This window comes from Zea mays, chromosome 6 (genome assembly GCF_902167145.1).
Source record: "Zea mays cultivar B73 chromosome 6, Zm-B73-REFERENCE-NAM-5.0, whole genome shotgun sequence".
Taxonomy (NCBI): Eukaryota; Viridiplantae; Streptophyta; class Magnoliopsida; order Poales; family Poaceae; genus Zea; species Zea mays.
Genome location: NC_050101.1, coordinates 174,169,901 through 174,186,231, shown reverse-complemented (window position 1 = coordinate 174,186,231; position 16,331 = coordinate 174,169,901). Strand labels below are relative to the sequence as shown.

Here is a 16,331-nt window from a genome sequence, read left to right as displayed (position 1 = left end):
TTTCACTAGTAATTTTTTAGCCAACTAACAATTAGCTTTAGGGGGTGTTTGAATGCACTATAGCTAATAGTTAGTAGCTAAAATTAGTTGAAACATCCAAACACCTTAGCTAATAGTTCAACTATTAGCTATTTTTGGTAAATTAGTTTATAGTTAGATAGTTATTTGTTATCTAGCTAATTCCACTACCATTTTTTAGCCAACCAACTATTAGTTCTAGTGCATTCAAACACCCCCTTAGTGTATTCAAACGTCCCTTAAATGTTATGGCATTGGGGAGCTTTATCCAAAGTCAAGTCACAAGTGGCAACACCTGTATTCGTCTTTGTAACATCATAGTTCATAGTAGTACACGTGACACGTATACATACATGACGGCATATATACCAAGTCTTTCTGCAGAGAGCAGATCGAACTCACACTGTACCAAGTACTGGGAGTGGTACGTCTCCGTTTATTATTCTCGAGCAATACTAAACTCTGCCCAAAGGTGCTCAAGTAGTAGCATGATCGATCGATCGAGCAGGATGGATCGACATCGACCTGATGGGGCGGCAGACGACTCACTCAGCATCAGCACCTGGGCAGGGACACCTTACAGGCGGCGAAGACCTTCTTGCCGTTGGGGGAGTTGACGTAGCGCTGCATGCTGGGGTTCCTCTTGTACTGGCAGAAGCAGGTCGCCGGGTGCGCCTTGAGCCTGGCGCAGCACGCCGCGGTGGGCGCCGCGTTCCCGACGATGGCGGGCGCGCACGGGGTCAGCTGCGTCGGCGCGCACGTCGTCGCGGCGCCGGCCGGGGCCAGCGCCAGCAGGCTCGCCGCCGCGAGCGCCGCCAGGAACAGCGCGACACGCGCCTTGCTCTCCGCCATGCCGCCGCTTGGACACTTCGCTGCTGCGGGTGCGGTGGTCGTTTTGGTCTGTGGTGTGGTGCTGGGTGCTGCCTGCGTGCTGTGGAGAATGGAGAGCCATCTGTGTGGCGTATATTTATAGGCCTTGAAGAAGTGGGTGAGATGAGCTAGGTGCAGCACGTACAGCGAGCGCGGCGCGACGGGCTAGCTAGATAGAGTTTGGTACAGCAGCAAAACGGGACCAACCGACCACGAATGAATGAATTCGACGCGTGGAGCATCAAACGTACGGGAGCAGGGGTGACGCTCCCTTTTTTTCCCAGTATGAACAAGACGATCATTTTTCTCTTTTTCTAGAGAGAGCGTAGTGGGTTGGGTTAGTGAGCGAAAGGAGGCGAGCACCATGATGATGATGAGCGTGCTCGACTTATGGAGGGACGGCGAAAGCTGGTCAGCATTCATTCAACAAAGTCTCAGAGGGCGTCCACTGCAGATCGAGTTACACGTCGAGCACGCGCACCTCAAACTCAGGGTCGTCTTTTTTGGACGGCAAGCTAGCAAGAGGCCGAGCTGGCAGCCTCTTAGCTTCTCCCTCACCCTCACATGCCCAAGCGTCGGATCGTCAGAGCAACGTGATCATGGATCAGCGTTTCGACATCGTGCGAGTACTTTGGATTCAAGCTAATCAGTGATGATGATATATCTAGGTAACGAACACGTTGGTTGATGGTTGATATGTGTCCACTATGTCTAGACATAATGTGCGACTGTTAACAAGATAATGGATTTTGATTGAGTTTGTGAATTGACCATCGTCATTCGTAATTTTTTTTTTAATGTCACCGGAGGGGAGAGGGTCCCCACCTATATTTTAATTCCTTTGTGGCCAAAACGCCCTGTGTTTTACAGCATGGGGGTGGGGGTTACATCAATCGGAATTATGCTATGTTACACACCAAAACACGACACCAGGCAGTCACGATATGGTGGTCTTCTTGTCGCAGCCTGCATCTCCATAATTCCGCTTCAGCGCGACACAATGACATGGTTGTTGCGAGCGGCGATCTTTCCCCACGGAATACCACATCATTTTTGCGTTTCCACAGCTGCCAGCAGCAGAGAAGGACAAACATGTTGTAGTGTTTCGCCGGAACCGTAGGTGGCCTTAGCAGGCTCAAGAGGACGTTGCTGCGGCCCGGGGCAATCTGGACGCCCAAAACACCCCAGAAGCGGGAGGCAAATCTGCAATGGATGAAGATGTGTGCCGTGTCCTCGGAAGCTTGCCCACATATCTCACACGTAGCGTCTTGAACAATCCTCTTTCTGGCCAGATTGACGCGGCATTGAACGCGGCCGTTGTTGACAAGCCAGCCAAAGAAGCGCACCCGAGGGGGGGCTTGGTTTTGCCAAACAAAAGAAGCCTCAGCGCTGTGCGTTCCCTCGCCATTGCGGAGGACACGGTAAAGTCCCCCAGTGTGCAGGTTGCCTCCAGTGGCAGCTAGGGGGCAGTGGCGTACGTCCGGCGCCTCAGACAGCATCACGTCGTCAAGGACCAGCTGAAGCGCATCACGCTCTGAAGCAGCTTGGGGGGTCAGGCGTGGCACGAGGTGCGCCGAGAGACCAGATTCCAGGACTCCCCGCACGCTGATCTCAGTTTTCTTGGCATGGCTGAACAGGGATGGGAATTTAGTAGACAGATTGAAAGGGAATTAGGCTTACACCTAGTTCCTAAATTATTTTGGTGGTTGAATTGCCCAACACAAATCTTTGGACTAACTAGTTTGCCCAAGTGTATAGATTATACAGGTGTAAAAGGTTCACACTCAGCCAATAAAAAGACCAAGTTTTGGATTCAATAAAGGAGCAAAGGGGCAACCGAGGGCACCCCTGGTCTGGCGCACCGGACTGTCCGGTGTGCCACCGGACAGTGAACAGTACCTGTCCGGTGCACCAGGGGACTCAGACTCAAACTCTTCACCCTCGGGATTTCTCGGAAGCCGGCGCGCTATAATTCACCGGACTGTCCGGTGTGCACCGGACATGTCCGGTGCTCCAAGGAAGCGCGGCCTCCGAAACTCGCCAGCCTCGGTTTCGCGTGGTAGCCGCTCCGCTAAAATTCACCGGACTGTCCGGTGTGCACCGGACTGTCCGGTGTGCCAGCGGAGCAACGGCTCTCTTCGGCACCAACGGCTCTCTGCGGTGCATTTAATGCGCGCGCAGCGCGCGCAGACGTCAGACTTGCCCATACCGGTGCACCGGACATCAAACAGTACATGTCCGGTGTGCACCGGACACCCAGGCGGGCCCACAAGTCAGAAGCTCCAACGGCTAGAATCCAACGGCAGTGATGACGTGGCAGGGGCACCGGACTGTCCGGTGTGCACCGGACTGTCCGGTGCGCCATCGAGCAGAAGCCTCCAGCCAACGGTCAAGTTTGGTGGTTGGGGCTATAAATACCCCAACCACCCCACCATTCATTGCATCCAAGTTTTCCACTTCTCAACTACTACAAGAGCTCTAGGCATTCAATTCTAGACACATTCAAAGAGATCAAATCCTCTCCAATTCCACACAAAACCCTAGTGACTAGAGAGAGTGATTTGCCGTGTTCATTTGAGCTCTTGCGCTTGGATTGCTTCTTTTCTTTCTCACTTGTTCTTGAGATCACAACTCCATTGTAATCAAGGCAAGAGGCACCAATTGTGTGGTGGCCCTTGCGGGGAAGTTTTGTTCCCGGCTTTGATTAGAGAAGAGAAGCTCACTCGGTCCGTGGGACCGTTTGAGAGAGGGAAGGGTTGAAAGAGACCCGGCCTTTGTGGCCTCCTCAACGGGGAGTAGGTTTGCAAGAACCGAACCTCGGTAAAACAAATCTCCGTGTCTCATTTGCTTATTCGCTTGGGATTTGTTTTGCGCCCTCTCTTGCGGACTCATTTATTATTACTAACGCTAACCCCGGCTTGTAGTTGTGTTTATATTTGTAAATTTCAGTTTCGCCCTATTCACCCCCCCCTAGGCGACTATCAATTGGTATCAGAGCCCGGTGCTTCATTAGAGCCTAACCGCTCGAAGTGATGTCGGGAGATCACGCCAAGAAGGAGATGGAGACCGGCGAAAAGCCCACTACAAGCTACGGGAGCACTTCATCGGAAGAGTCCCGCACCAAAAGGAGGGAGAAGAAGAAGAGCTCCTCCAACAAAGGGAAGGAGAAGAAATCTTCTTCTCATCACAAAGAGAAGAAGGAAAAATCTTCTTCCCACAAGCCTCATCGGAAAGGCGACAAGCACAAGAGGATGAGGAAGGTGGTCTACTACGAGACCGACACTTCATCAACTTCTACATCCGACTCCGATGCGCCCTCCGTCACTTCTAAGCGCCAAGAGCGCAAGAAGTATAGTAAGATCCCCCTACGCTACCCTCGCATTTCCAAACATACACCTTTACTTTCCGTCCCACTAGGCAAACCACCAACTTTTGATGGTGAAGATTACGCTAGGTGGAGCGATTTAATGCGATTTCATCTAATCTCGCTCCACAAAAGCATATGGGATGTTGTTGAGTTTGGTGCGCAGGTACCATCCGTAGGGGATGAAAACTATGATGAGGATGAGGTGGCCCAAATCGAGCACTTCAACTCTCAAGCCACAACCATACTCCTTGCCTCTCTAAGCAAGGAAGAATACAACAAAGTGCAAGGGTTGAAAAATGCAAAGGAGATTTGGGATGTGCTCAAAACTGCGCACGAGGGAGATGAGCTCACCAAGATCACCAAGCGGGAAACGATCGAGGGGGAGCTCGGTCGGTTCCGGCTTCAAAAAGGGGAGGAGCCACAACACATGTACAACCGGCTCAAGACTTTGGTGAACCAAGTGCGCAACCTCGGGAGCAAGAAGTGGGACGATCACGAAGTGGTAAATGTTATTTTAAGATCTCTTATTTTTCTTAATCCCACTCAAGTTCAATTGATTCGTGGCAATCCTAGATATACTAAAATGACCCCCGAGGAAGTTATCGGGCATTTTGTAAGTTTTGAGTGCATGATAGAAGGCTCGAGGAAAATCAACGAGCTTGGCGACTCATCCGAAGCTCAACCCGTTGCATTCAAGGCAACGGAGGAGAAGAAGGAGGAGGCTACACCAAGTCGACAACCAATCGACGCCTCCAAGCTCGACAATGAGGAAATGGCGCTCGTCATCAAGAGCTTCCGCCAAATCCTCAAACAAAGGAGGGGGAAAGACTACAAGTCCCGCTCCAAGAAAGTTTGCTACAAGTGTGGTAAGCCCGGTCATTTTATTGCTAAATGTCCTATATCTAGTGACAGTGACCGAGGTGACGACAAGAAGGGGAGACGAAAGGAAAAGAAGAGGTATTACAAGAAGAAGGGCGGCGATGCCCATGTTTGTCGCGAGTGGGACTCCGACGAGAGCTCAAGCGACTCCTCCGACGACGAGGACGCCGCCAACATCGCCGTCACCAAGGGACTCCTCTTCCCCAACGTCGGCCACAAGTGCCTCATGGCAAAGGACGGCAAAAAGAAGGTTAAATCTAAATCCTCCACTAAATATGAATCCTCTAGTGATGACAATGCTAGTGATGAGGAAGATAATTTGCGTTCCCTTTTTGCCAACCTTAACATAGCTCAAAAAGAAAAATTGAATGAATTGGTTAGTGCTATTCATGAAAAGGACGACCTTTTGGACTCCCAAGAGGATTGTCTAATTAAAGAAAACAAGAAACATGTTAAGGTTAAAAAGGCTTATGCTCTAGAAGTAGAAAAATGTGAAAAATTGTCTAGTGAGCTAAGCACATGCCGTGAGATGATTGACAACCTTAGAAATGAAAATGCTATTTTAAATGCTAAGGTTGATTCACATGTTTGTAATGTTTCAATTCCCAATCTTAGAGATGATAATATTGACTTGCTTGCTAAGATTGATGAATTGAATGTATCTCTTGCTAGTCTTAGATTAGAGAATGAAAATTTGATTGCTAAGGCTAGAGATTTTGATGTTTGCAATACTACCATTTCCGACCTTAGAACTAAGAATGAAATGTTGCATGCTAAGATTGTAGAACTTAAATCTTGCAAACCCTCTACATCTAATGTTGAGCATGTATCTATTTGCACTAGATGTAGAGATGTTGATGTTAATGCTATTCTTGATCATATGGCTTTAATTAAACAACAAAATGATCATATAGCAAAACTAGATGCTAAAATTGCCGAGCATAACTTAGAGAATGAAAAATTTAAATTTGCTAGAAGTATGCTCTATAATGGGAGACGCCCTGGCATCAAGGATGGCATTGGCTTCCAAAGGGGAGACAATGTCAAACTTAATGCCCCTCCAAAGAACTTATCTAACTTTGTTAAGGGCAAGGCTCCCATGCCTCAGGATAACGAGGGTTACATTTTGTACCCTGCCGGCTATCCTGAGAGCAAAATTAGAAAGATTCATTCTAGGAAGTCTCACTCTGGCCCTAATCATGCTTTCATGTATAAGGGTGAGACATCTAGATCTAGGCAACCAACCCATGCCAAGTTGCCTAGAAAGAAAACCACTAATGCATCAAATGATCATATTGTTTCATTTAAAACTTTTGATGCATCTTATGTTTTAACTAGCAAATCCGGCAAAGTAGTTGCCAAAATTGTTGGGGGCAAACACAAGGGCTCCAAGACTTGTGTTTGGGTACCCAAAGTTCTTGTTTCTAATGCCAAAGGACCCAAAACCGTTTGGGTACCTAAAGTCAAGAACTAAAATTGTTTTGTAGGTTTATGCATCCGGGGGCTCAAGTTGGATACTCGATAGCGGGTGCACAAACCACATGACAGGGGAGAAAAGGATGTTCTCCTCATATGAGAAAAACCAAGATCCCCAACGAGCTATCACATTCGGGGATGGAAATCAAGGTTTGGTCAAAGGTCTTGGTAAAATTGCTATATCTCCTGACCATTCCATTTCCAATGTTTTTCTTGTAGATTCCTTAGATTACAACTTGCTTTCCGTTTCTCAATTATGTCAAATGGGCTACAACTGTCTATTCACTGATGTTGGTGTCACTGTCTTTAGAAGAAGTGATGATTCAGTAGCATTTAAGGGAGTGTTAGAGGGTCAGCTATACTTGGTAGATTTTGATAGAGCTGAACTCGACACTTGCTTAATTGCTAAGACTAACATGGGTTGGCTCTGGCATCGTCGACTAGCCCATGTTGGGATGAAGAATCTTCATAAGCTTCTAAAGGGAGAGCACATTTTAGGATTAACAAATGTTCATTTTGAGAAAGACAGGATTTGTAGCGCATGCCAGGCAGGGAAGCAAGTTGGAGTCCATCACCCACACAAGAACATCATGACGACCGACAGGCCGCTTGAACTACTCCACATGGATCTATTCGGCCCGATCGCTTACATAAGCATCGGCGGGAGTAAGTATTGTCTTGTAATAGTGGATGATTATTCTCGCTTCACTTGGGTATTCTTTTTACAGGAAAAATCTCAAACCCAAGGGACCTTAAAGGGATTCTTGAGACGGGCTCAAAATGAGTTCAGCTTAAGGATCAAGAAAATAAGAAGCGACAACGGAACGGAGTTCAAGAACTCACAAATTGAAGGCTTTCTTGAGGAGGAGGGCATCAAGCATGAGTTCTCTTCTCCCTACACTCCACAGCAAAATGGTGTAGTGGAGAGGAAGAATCGAACTCTATTGGACATGGCAAGAACCATGCTTGATGAGTACAAGACACCGGACCGGTTTTGGGCCGAAGCGGTCAACACCGCCTGCTACGCCATCAACCGGTTATATCTTCACCGAATCCTCAAGAAGACATCATATGAACTCCTAACCGGTAAAAAGCCCAACATTTCATATTTTAGAGTTTTTGGTAGCAAATTCTTCATTCTTATTAAAAGAGGTAGAAAATCTAAATTTGCTCCTAAAACTGTAGAAGGCTTTTTACTTGGTTATGACTCAAACACAAGGGCATATAGGGTCTTTAACAAGTCCACTGGACTAGTTGAAGTCTCTTGTGACGTTGTGTTTGATGAAACTAACAGCTCTCAAGTAGAGCAAGTTGATCTTGATGAGATAGGTGAAGAACAGGCTCCATGCATCGCGCTAAGGAACATGTCCATCGGGGATGTGTGTCCTAAGGAATCCGAAGAGCCTCCAAGTACACAAGATCAACCATCCTCCTCCATGCAAGCATCTCCACCAACTCAAAATAAGGATGAGGCTCAAAATGATGAAGAGCAAAATCAAGAAGACGAGCCACCTCAAGATGATAGCAATGATCAAGGGGGAGATACAAATGATCAAGAAAAGGAGGATGAGGAAGAACCAAGACCGCCACACCCAAGAGTCCACCAAGCAATCCAACGAGATCACCCCGTCGACACCATCCTCGGCGACATTCATAAGGGGGTAACTACTCGATCTCGGGTTGCTCATTTTTGTGAACATTACTCTTTTGTTTCCTCTATTGAGCCACACAGGGTAGAGGAAGCTCTCCAAGATTCGGATTGGGTGGTGGCGATGCAAGAGGAGCTCAACAATTTCACGAGGAATGAGGTCTGGCATTTAGTTCCACGTCCTAACCAAAATGTTGTAGGAACCAAATGGGTCTTCCGCAACAAGCAAGATGAGCATGGTGTGGTGACAAGGAACAAAGCTCGACTCGTGGCCAAAGGGTATTCACAAGTCGAAGGTTTGGATTTTGGTGAAACCTATGCACCCGTAGCTAGGCTTGAGTCAATTCGCATATTATTGGCCTATGCTACTTACCATGGCTTTAAGCTCTATCAAATGGACGTGAAAAGTGCCTTCCTCAATGGACCGATCAAGGAAGAGGTCTATGTTGAGCAACCTCCCGGCTTTGAAGACAGTGAGTATCCTAATCATGTCTATAGGCTCTCTAAGGCGCTTTATGGGCTCAAGCAAGCCCCAAGAGCATGGTATGAATGCCTTAGAGATTTCCTTATTGCTAATGGCTTCAAAGTCGGCAAGGCCGATCCTACACTCTTTACTAAAACTCTTGAAAATGACTTGTTTGTGTGCCAAATTTATGTTGATGATATTATATTTGGGTCTACTAACGAGTCTACATGTGAAGAGTTTAGTAGGATCATGACACAGAAATTCGAGATGTCGATGATGGGGGAGTTGAAGTATTTTCTAGGATTCCAAGTCAAGCAACTCCAAGAGGGCACCTTCATTAGCCAAACGAAGTACACTCAAGACATTCTTGCTAAGTTTGGGATGAAGGATGCCAAACCCATCAAGACACCCATGGGAACTAATGGGCATCTCGACCTCGACACGGGAGGTAAGTCCGTGGATCAAAAGGTATACCGGTCGATGATTGGTTCATTGCTTTATTTATGTGCATCTCGACCGGACATTATGCTTTCCGTTTGCATGTGTGCAAGATTCCAATCCGACCCTAAGGAATCCCACCTTACGGCCGTAAAACGAATCTTGAGATATTTGGCTTATACCCCTAAGTTTGGGCTTTGGTACCCTCGGGGATCCACATTTGATTTACTTGGTTTTTCAGATGCCGATTGGGCGGGGTGCAAAATCAATAGGAAGAGCACATCGGGGACTTGCCAGTTCTTGGGAAGATCCTTGGTGTCTTGGGCTTCAAAGAAGCAAAATTCGGTCGCTCTTTCCACCGCCGAAGCCGAGTACATTGCCGCAGGACATTGTTGCGCGCAATTGCTTTGGATGAGGCAAACCCTGCGGGACTACGGTTACAAATTAACCAAAGTCCCTTTGCTATGTGACAATGAGAGTGCAATTAAAATGGCCGACAATCCCGTCGAGCATAGCCGCACTAAGCACATAGCCATTCGGTATCATTTTCTTAGGGATCACCAACAAAAGGGGGATATCGAGATTTCTTACATTAATACTAAAGATCAATTAGCCGATATCTTTACCAAGCCACTTGATGAACAATCTTTTACCAGACTTAGGCATGAGCTCAATATTCTTGATTCTAGAAATTTCTTTTGCTAGCTTGCACACATAGCTCATTTAAATACCTTTGATCATATCTCTTTTATATGCTATGACTAATGTGTTTTCAAGTCTATTTCAAACCAAGTCATAGGTATATTGAAAGGGAATTGGAGTCTTCGGCGAAGACAAAGGCTTCCACTCCGTAACTCATGCTTCGCCATCACTCCGAGCAACTCTCTATTCCTTGGGGAGAAATGAGCATCAAAGAAAAGGACTTCATCCTTGGGGGAGAGAGTAAAAGCTCAAAAGCAAAAGGACCGGACTTCATCTTTGGTATAATCTTAACTCGTTACTTATGACCAAAGGGGAAGAAATTACTCCGAGGGCTCTAATGATTCCGTTTTTGGCGATTCATGCCAAAAAGGGGGAGAAATGAGCCCAAAGCAAAAGGACCGCACCACCACCACCAAATTCAAAAACTTAGTGCTTTCCAAAAGTCTTTATCATTGGGTATCCTATTGTGTTCAAAAGGGGGAGAAAGTAGTATTTCAAAAATGGTATATCAAAACCCTCTTGAACACTAAGAGGTGGATCTCTTTTAGAGGGAGTTTTGTTTAGTCAAAGGAAAAGCATTTGAAATAGGGGGAGACAATTTCAAATCTTGAAAATGCTTTGCAAACTCTCATTCATTTACCTTTGACTATTTGCAAAAGATCTTTGAAATGGATTTACAAAAAGAATTTGCAAAAACAAAACATGTGGTGCAAACGTGGTCCAAAATGTTATATAAGAAAGAAACATTCCTTGCATATCTTGTAAGTAGTTATATTGGCTTAATTCCAAGTAACCTTTTCACTTACCTTTTACAAACTAGTTCAATTATGCACTTCTCTATTTGCTTTGGTTTGTGTTGGCATCAATCACCAAAAAGGGGGAGATTGAAAGGGAATTAGGCTTACACCTAGTTCCTAAATTATTTTGGTGGTTGAATTGCCCAACACAAATCTTTGGACTAACTAGTTTGCCCAAGTGTATAGATTATACAGGTGTAAAAGGTTCACACTCAGCCAATAAAAAGACCAAGTTTTGGATTCAATAAAGGAGCAAAGGGGCAACCGAGGGCACCCCTGGTCTGGCGCACCGGACTGTCCGGTGTGCCACCGGACAGTGAACAGTACCTGTCCGGTGCACCAGGGGACTCAGACTCAAACTCTTCACCCTCGGGATTTCTCGGAAGCCGGCGCGCTATAATTCACCGGACTGTCCGGTGTGCACCGGACATGTCCGGTGCTCCAAGGAAGCGCGGCCTCCGAAACTCGCCAGCCTCGGTTTCGCGTGGTAGCCGCTCCGCTAAAATTCACCGGACTGTCCGGTGTGCACCGGACTGTCCGGTGTGCCAGCGGAGCAACGGCTCTCTTCGGCACCAACGGCTCTCTGCGGTGCATTTAATGCGCGCGCAGCGCGCGCAGACGTCAGACTTGCCCATACCGGTGCACCGGACATCAAACAGTACATGTCCGGTGTGCACCGGACACCCAGGCGGGCCCACAAGTCAGAAGCTCCAACGGCTAGAATCCAACGGCAGTGATGACGTGGCAGGGGCACCGGACTGTCCGGTGTGCACCGGACTGTCCGGTGCGCCATCGAGCAGAAGCCTCCTGCCAACGGTCAAGTTTGGTGGTTGGGGCTATAAATACCCCAACCACCCCACCATTCATTGCATCCAAGTTTTCCACTTCTCAACTACTACAAGAGCTCTAGGCATTCAATTCTAGACACATTCAAAGAGATCAAATCCTCTCCAATTCCACACAAAACCCTAGTGACTAGAGAGAGTGATTTGCCGTGTTCATTTGAGCTCTTGCGCTTGGATTGCTTCTTTTCTTTCTCACTTGTTCTTGAGATCACAACTCCATTGTAATCAAGGCAAGAGGCACCAATTGTGTGGTGGCCCTTGCGGGGAAGTTTTGTTCCCGGCTTTGATTAGAGAAGAGAAGCTCACTCGGTCCGTGGGACCGTTTGAGAGAGGGAAGGGTTGAAAGAGACCCGGCCTTTGTGGCCTCCTCAACGGGGAGTAGGTTTGCAAGAACCGAACCTCGGTAAAACAAATCTCCGTGTCTCATTTGCTTATTCGCTTGGGATTTGTTTTGCGCCCTCTCTTGCGGACTCATTTATTATTACTAACGCTAACCCCAGCTTGTAGTTGTGTTTATATTTGTAAATTTCAGTTTCGCCCTATTCACCCCCCCCCTCTAGGCGACTATCACAGATCATCTTCCCCTAGCCAGGCGTCAAACCAGAAAGATGTGGACCGGCCATCTTTGATCAAGCACGTGGTAATTGATCTGTAGAGAGGGAGCAGGGCGCGTAGGGTCGTCCAGTGGTCGCCAGACAGGTCCCCTGTCAGCGTGGCTAAGCAGACTCGCCCTCTGACCCAGCCGGCCCAGGAAGAATCAAAGGCAGTGAAGATCCGATGCAGCAACTTGAGTAGTAGGCAGGTGTTCCTTGTAATCAGATCGGTGACGCCCAGGCCCCCCTCACTTTTGTCTGAACAGACGTTGCCCCAAGCGATCAGGCATTTTGCACCGGAGCAGCTATCCTTCCCAGACCACAAAAAGGAGCGACGTTTGCTGTCCACTTTCTTCACGAAGCCTGGAAGCAGCTGCAAGGAACTCATGACATATACAAGCTGGCTGTCCAGAACCGAGTTGATCAGCACCAGGCGACCCATTGGATTGAGGAGAGCGGCCTGCCAGCCTGCTAAATACTTGTCTGTTTTCGCCATGTATGAGACAAAGGTTGAGAGCCTAGTCTTTGTTAGGGAGAGGGGGAGCCCTAGGTATGTCTGAGGGAAGCCTTCACGCCGACAACCGAGCAGGGATACACATTGTTGGACGACAGTCTCATTCATGTGAATTGGAACCAGCACACTTTTCTGAAAATTTATACACAACCCAGTTGCCTTGCTGAAGCTGTCCAGGAGCTGTTTCAGGATACACACATGGGCCGGGTTCCCTTCCATCACAATCATAGTATCATCCGCATATTGTAGCACAGCACAGGGTTCTGCAGGGACCAGGGGGTGTTTGACACGACCGTCACGCTTTATGAGAGTTTGCAGGACGTCAGCCACCAGCAAGAACAAATATGGCGACAGTGGATCACCCTGACGAAGGCCCCTGCCGCAGCTCCACCAGGGTCCGGGACAACCGTTCATCAGCACAGCGGACAGTGATGTGTTAAGAAGGTTGTCAATCCAGTTCTGCCATCGTACACTGAACCCACGAGCGCGCAAGACACAGCGCAGCGCATCCCAGTGGATGGAGTCGAAAGCTTTCGCAAAGTCCAATTTCAGCGCTATGGTGGGGGACCTCCTCTTGTGACAGCATTGGATGAGTTCCAGGGCGTAGACAAAATTTTCAGAGATCGACCTGCCCTTAAGAAAGCCAGTTTGATCCAATGAAATGAGACTGTGAATTTCGCGTTGCAGCCGTGTGGTAAGGATTTTAGAAATAATCTTCACGCTGCAATTCTGGAGGCAGATAGGGCGGAAATCGCTGATGAACACAGGTGCAGTTTTTTTCGGCAATAGCACCACAAAAGCACGGTTGATCCTGCTGAGCTGAATATCACTAGAGTAAAATGCAGCCAGCATCTGTAATATCTGAGGGCGGACCGTCTCCCAGGTCGCGAGGTAGAAGCTGGGACCAAAACCATCTGGGCCCGGCGCGCTGCTTTGATTCATCGATCGCACAGCACAAGTTGCTTCAGACTCCAGGAAAGGGGCGTCCAGCGACGAACTGGCACGGGGGCAGCCGCTGTAGAGTGTGTCCAAGCTGAAGTCCCACCTCGCAGGGTCACTGCAGCTCATGAGTTCTTTGAAAAATTCTGTGACAGCGGCACTTTTATCAGCTTGGCTGGAGAGTTCACGGCTGCCAACAGTGATGGATTTAATCTGGTTTCGGCGCATCTGCTGTGTCGCCATCGCATGATGGAAAGCTGTGTTCGCGTCCCCTTCAATTATTGCACGATGCTTACTCCGTTGCTTCCAGAATGCAGCCTTTGCCTTAATCGCCACAGCCAGACGTTCATGGCAAATCTGTTTGACTTGCTGCTCAGCTGAGGACAGGCACCTGTGTTCCTCCAGGCAGTCGAGGAGGAGAATCAGAAACCTGCAGTTAGAGATTAGGGAGGGGGGGTTTCTATGCCGTTTTGCCCACTGTTTAGCAGCAGCGCGAACGTGCTTGAGCTTACCTGCGAGCCGGGCAGCCGCGTCAGAACAGGGAAACTCCTGGTGCCATGCAGGGAGGACCTCAGGGAGGAAGAGAGGGTGATGCAACCAGACGTTTTCGAATCTGAAAATTTGGGATTTGGGGATGGAGGTAGACATGGAGACCAGCAGTGGTTTATGGTCGGATGTTTGCCTGGGCAGGGTGGTGAGGGAGGTGGAGGGGAATGAGGAGGTGTGGGAGTTGTTCACAAAGGCTCGATCCAGACGAGCGAGTGTGGGAACAGAACGCATGTTGGACCAGGTGAAGAGGCAGTCCTGTAGCTGGAGTTCGGCAACGGCAAGGGAGTCGATGGTGCTGTTGAACATGGTGCACAGGTGGTTATCCAGGTGACCCTGGTTTTTGTCAGCAGCACCGCGCAACATATTAAAGTCACCGATCAGAAGCCAAGGACCAGAGATGCTGGGGAGGAGGTCTGAGAGTTCATCAAGGAAGGTTGGGGAGTCCTGGTGGTTGGATGGGGCATAGACGTTGGTGATGGTGAGGGGCGCATTGGCAAAGTGCGAGCTGAAGGTGGTGGTGAGGGAGAAAGAGCGAGAGATGCTGGACATGAGTTCAAGCACAGCGCTGTCCCAGGCGGTCACGACGCCCCCCCTGGAACCGTCGGCGTTGAGGCAGAGAAAGCTGGCTAGATTTTTAGGCAAAAACGAGCGCGCTTTAAGGCAGCTTAGGTCGCAGAGTTTGGATTCTTGTAGGCAAGCAACGGACGGGGAGGCAAGGGAGATAACATCACGGACGATAGTGCATTTATCCGGATCGCCTAAACCACGGACGTTCCACGAGAGCACAACACAGTTTTTACAACCCGGACTCATGACTGAACTGACAGACCACCAGGGGACACACTACGACCACGACAGAGGGGGAACACACCACGGCGACATGTGACATACAGGGATAGGTATGACCATACAACAGACTTGGAGAGACAGCAGGATAGCATTACAGACCAAAGACCGACAACAGATTTGCTACAGTTGCGACGGCAGGTCGCCCGTCCACCGGCAGTCAGGAGGGAAGAGGCAATCATTCCGAACCGGGAGGCACCACTACAATGGAGTTTGCGGCGTGGCAGCCCAGCCCCGCAGCCCTGACAAGTTTGCGAAGGGTCGGCACTGGGATGGGGAGCATTGTCCTGAGAGAAGGCGGTGTTTTTTTGTCTCCAGCATCGTCATTCGTAATTACTCGGTACAACATGTCTTTTGCCTCGTGCGAGGTTGGGACGTGGTGTTGGACGGCGAACAAACAAACATTATTGACACTCCCTTCAAATTTGGCTCATCCGTATGTAGATTATCGATGCCACCCAATCAAATTTAACTAACCCATGTCTAGATATAATGGGTACTTGTGTTATTCTCAAACAGCTGCATTTATAGGATTTGGTCATAGCGGTCTGGCAGTAGTTGGAGCGTGTGGTCAAAGGTTTTTTTTTTACCCAACACATAGATGACAGTCTAGTGTATGAATATATACAACATGTTTGCAATTTATATAAACAAAAAACAATGTTGAACCAGTAGAAGCTGGTACGGATTAAAACCAATTGTTTGGACTGCTACAACTGTAATTCGTATAGACAAAAAACACTGGTAGAAACCGGTACGGATTAAAGCGAAGCAAACATGTTGATAACTACTAAGTTGCATGCACCATCCAGTTCAAACCAAAAGTTTAAACTGATATGATATGAGGACAATTCACTTATATTATATTCTAACACACACCCACGTCGAGCCACTTTTGGGTGTCTGTCGTGGAATATAAGAGCGAACAATATTTTTTTATTTGATTGTGCTAACCAGCATTCGAACTCGAGACCCCGGGCTCTGATACCATATTAAGTTGCATACATCAACCAGTTCAATCTAAAAGATTAAACTTATAGGAGAGGTGTATAATTCACTTATATTATATTATAATAATAGACACTAGACTACTAGAGTGTAATTATCTTGTATTAACAAAGTGCTTCCTCGATAAAAAAAGCTCGTGTATTTTTGCTTTCCCTTCAAAAATGTATGTTCAGTTTTTGCCCTTCGGAATTATATACGAAAAGTGTTGTAAATTATAAACCAATAAAGTTATACTTTCTCCGGTAAATCATATGCAAACTTGATCACAAATCTAAACTACACTTGGCTAGTAGGAAAGGATGGACCAATAATGTGCTTGATTGGTGAGGCGCTATATAAAGCATTATATTGTGCGTAATGGAACCGGCGAGGGCAC

At 47.8% G+C, this 16,331-nt stretch overlaps 1 protein-coding gene across 1 annotated transcript; it reads right to left on the bottom strand.

Annotated features, from left to right (window-relative positions):
* Positions 1-320: 320 nt before the first annotated feature.
* LOC100285645 (nonspecific lipid-transfer protein AKCS9) lies at positions 321-953 on the bottom strand. Its single transcript, NM_001158536.2, has one exon. It carries the CDS (start codon positions 868-870, stop codon positions 574-576), a length of 297 nt encoding a protein of 98 aa, NP_001152008.1. The 5' UTR covers positions 871-953; the 3' UTR covers positions 321-573.
* Positions 954-16,331: the final 15,378 nt, after the last annotated feature.

Coding starts and splice junctions, on each gene's coding strand:
- LOC100285645 (NM_001158536.2), bottom strand. CDS start 870: ATGGCGGAGAGCAAGGCGCGTGTCGCGCTGTTCCTGGCGGCGCTCGCG.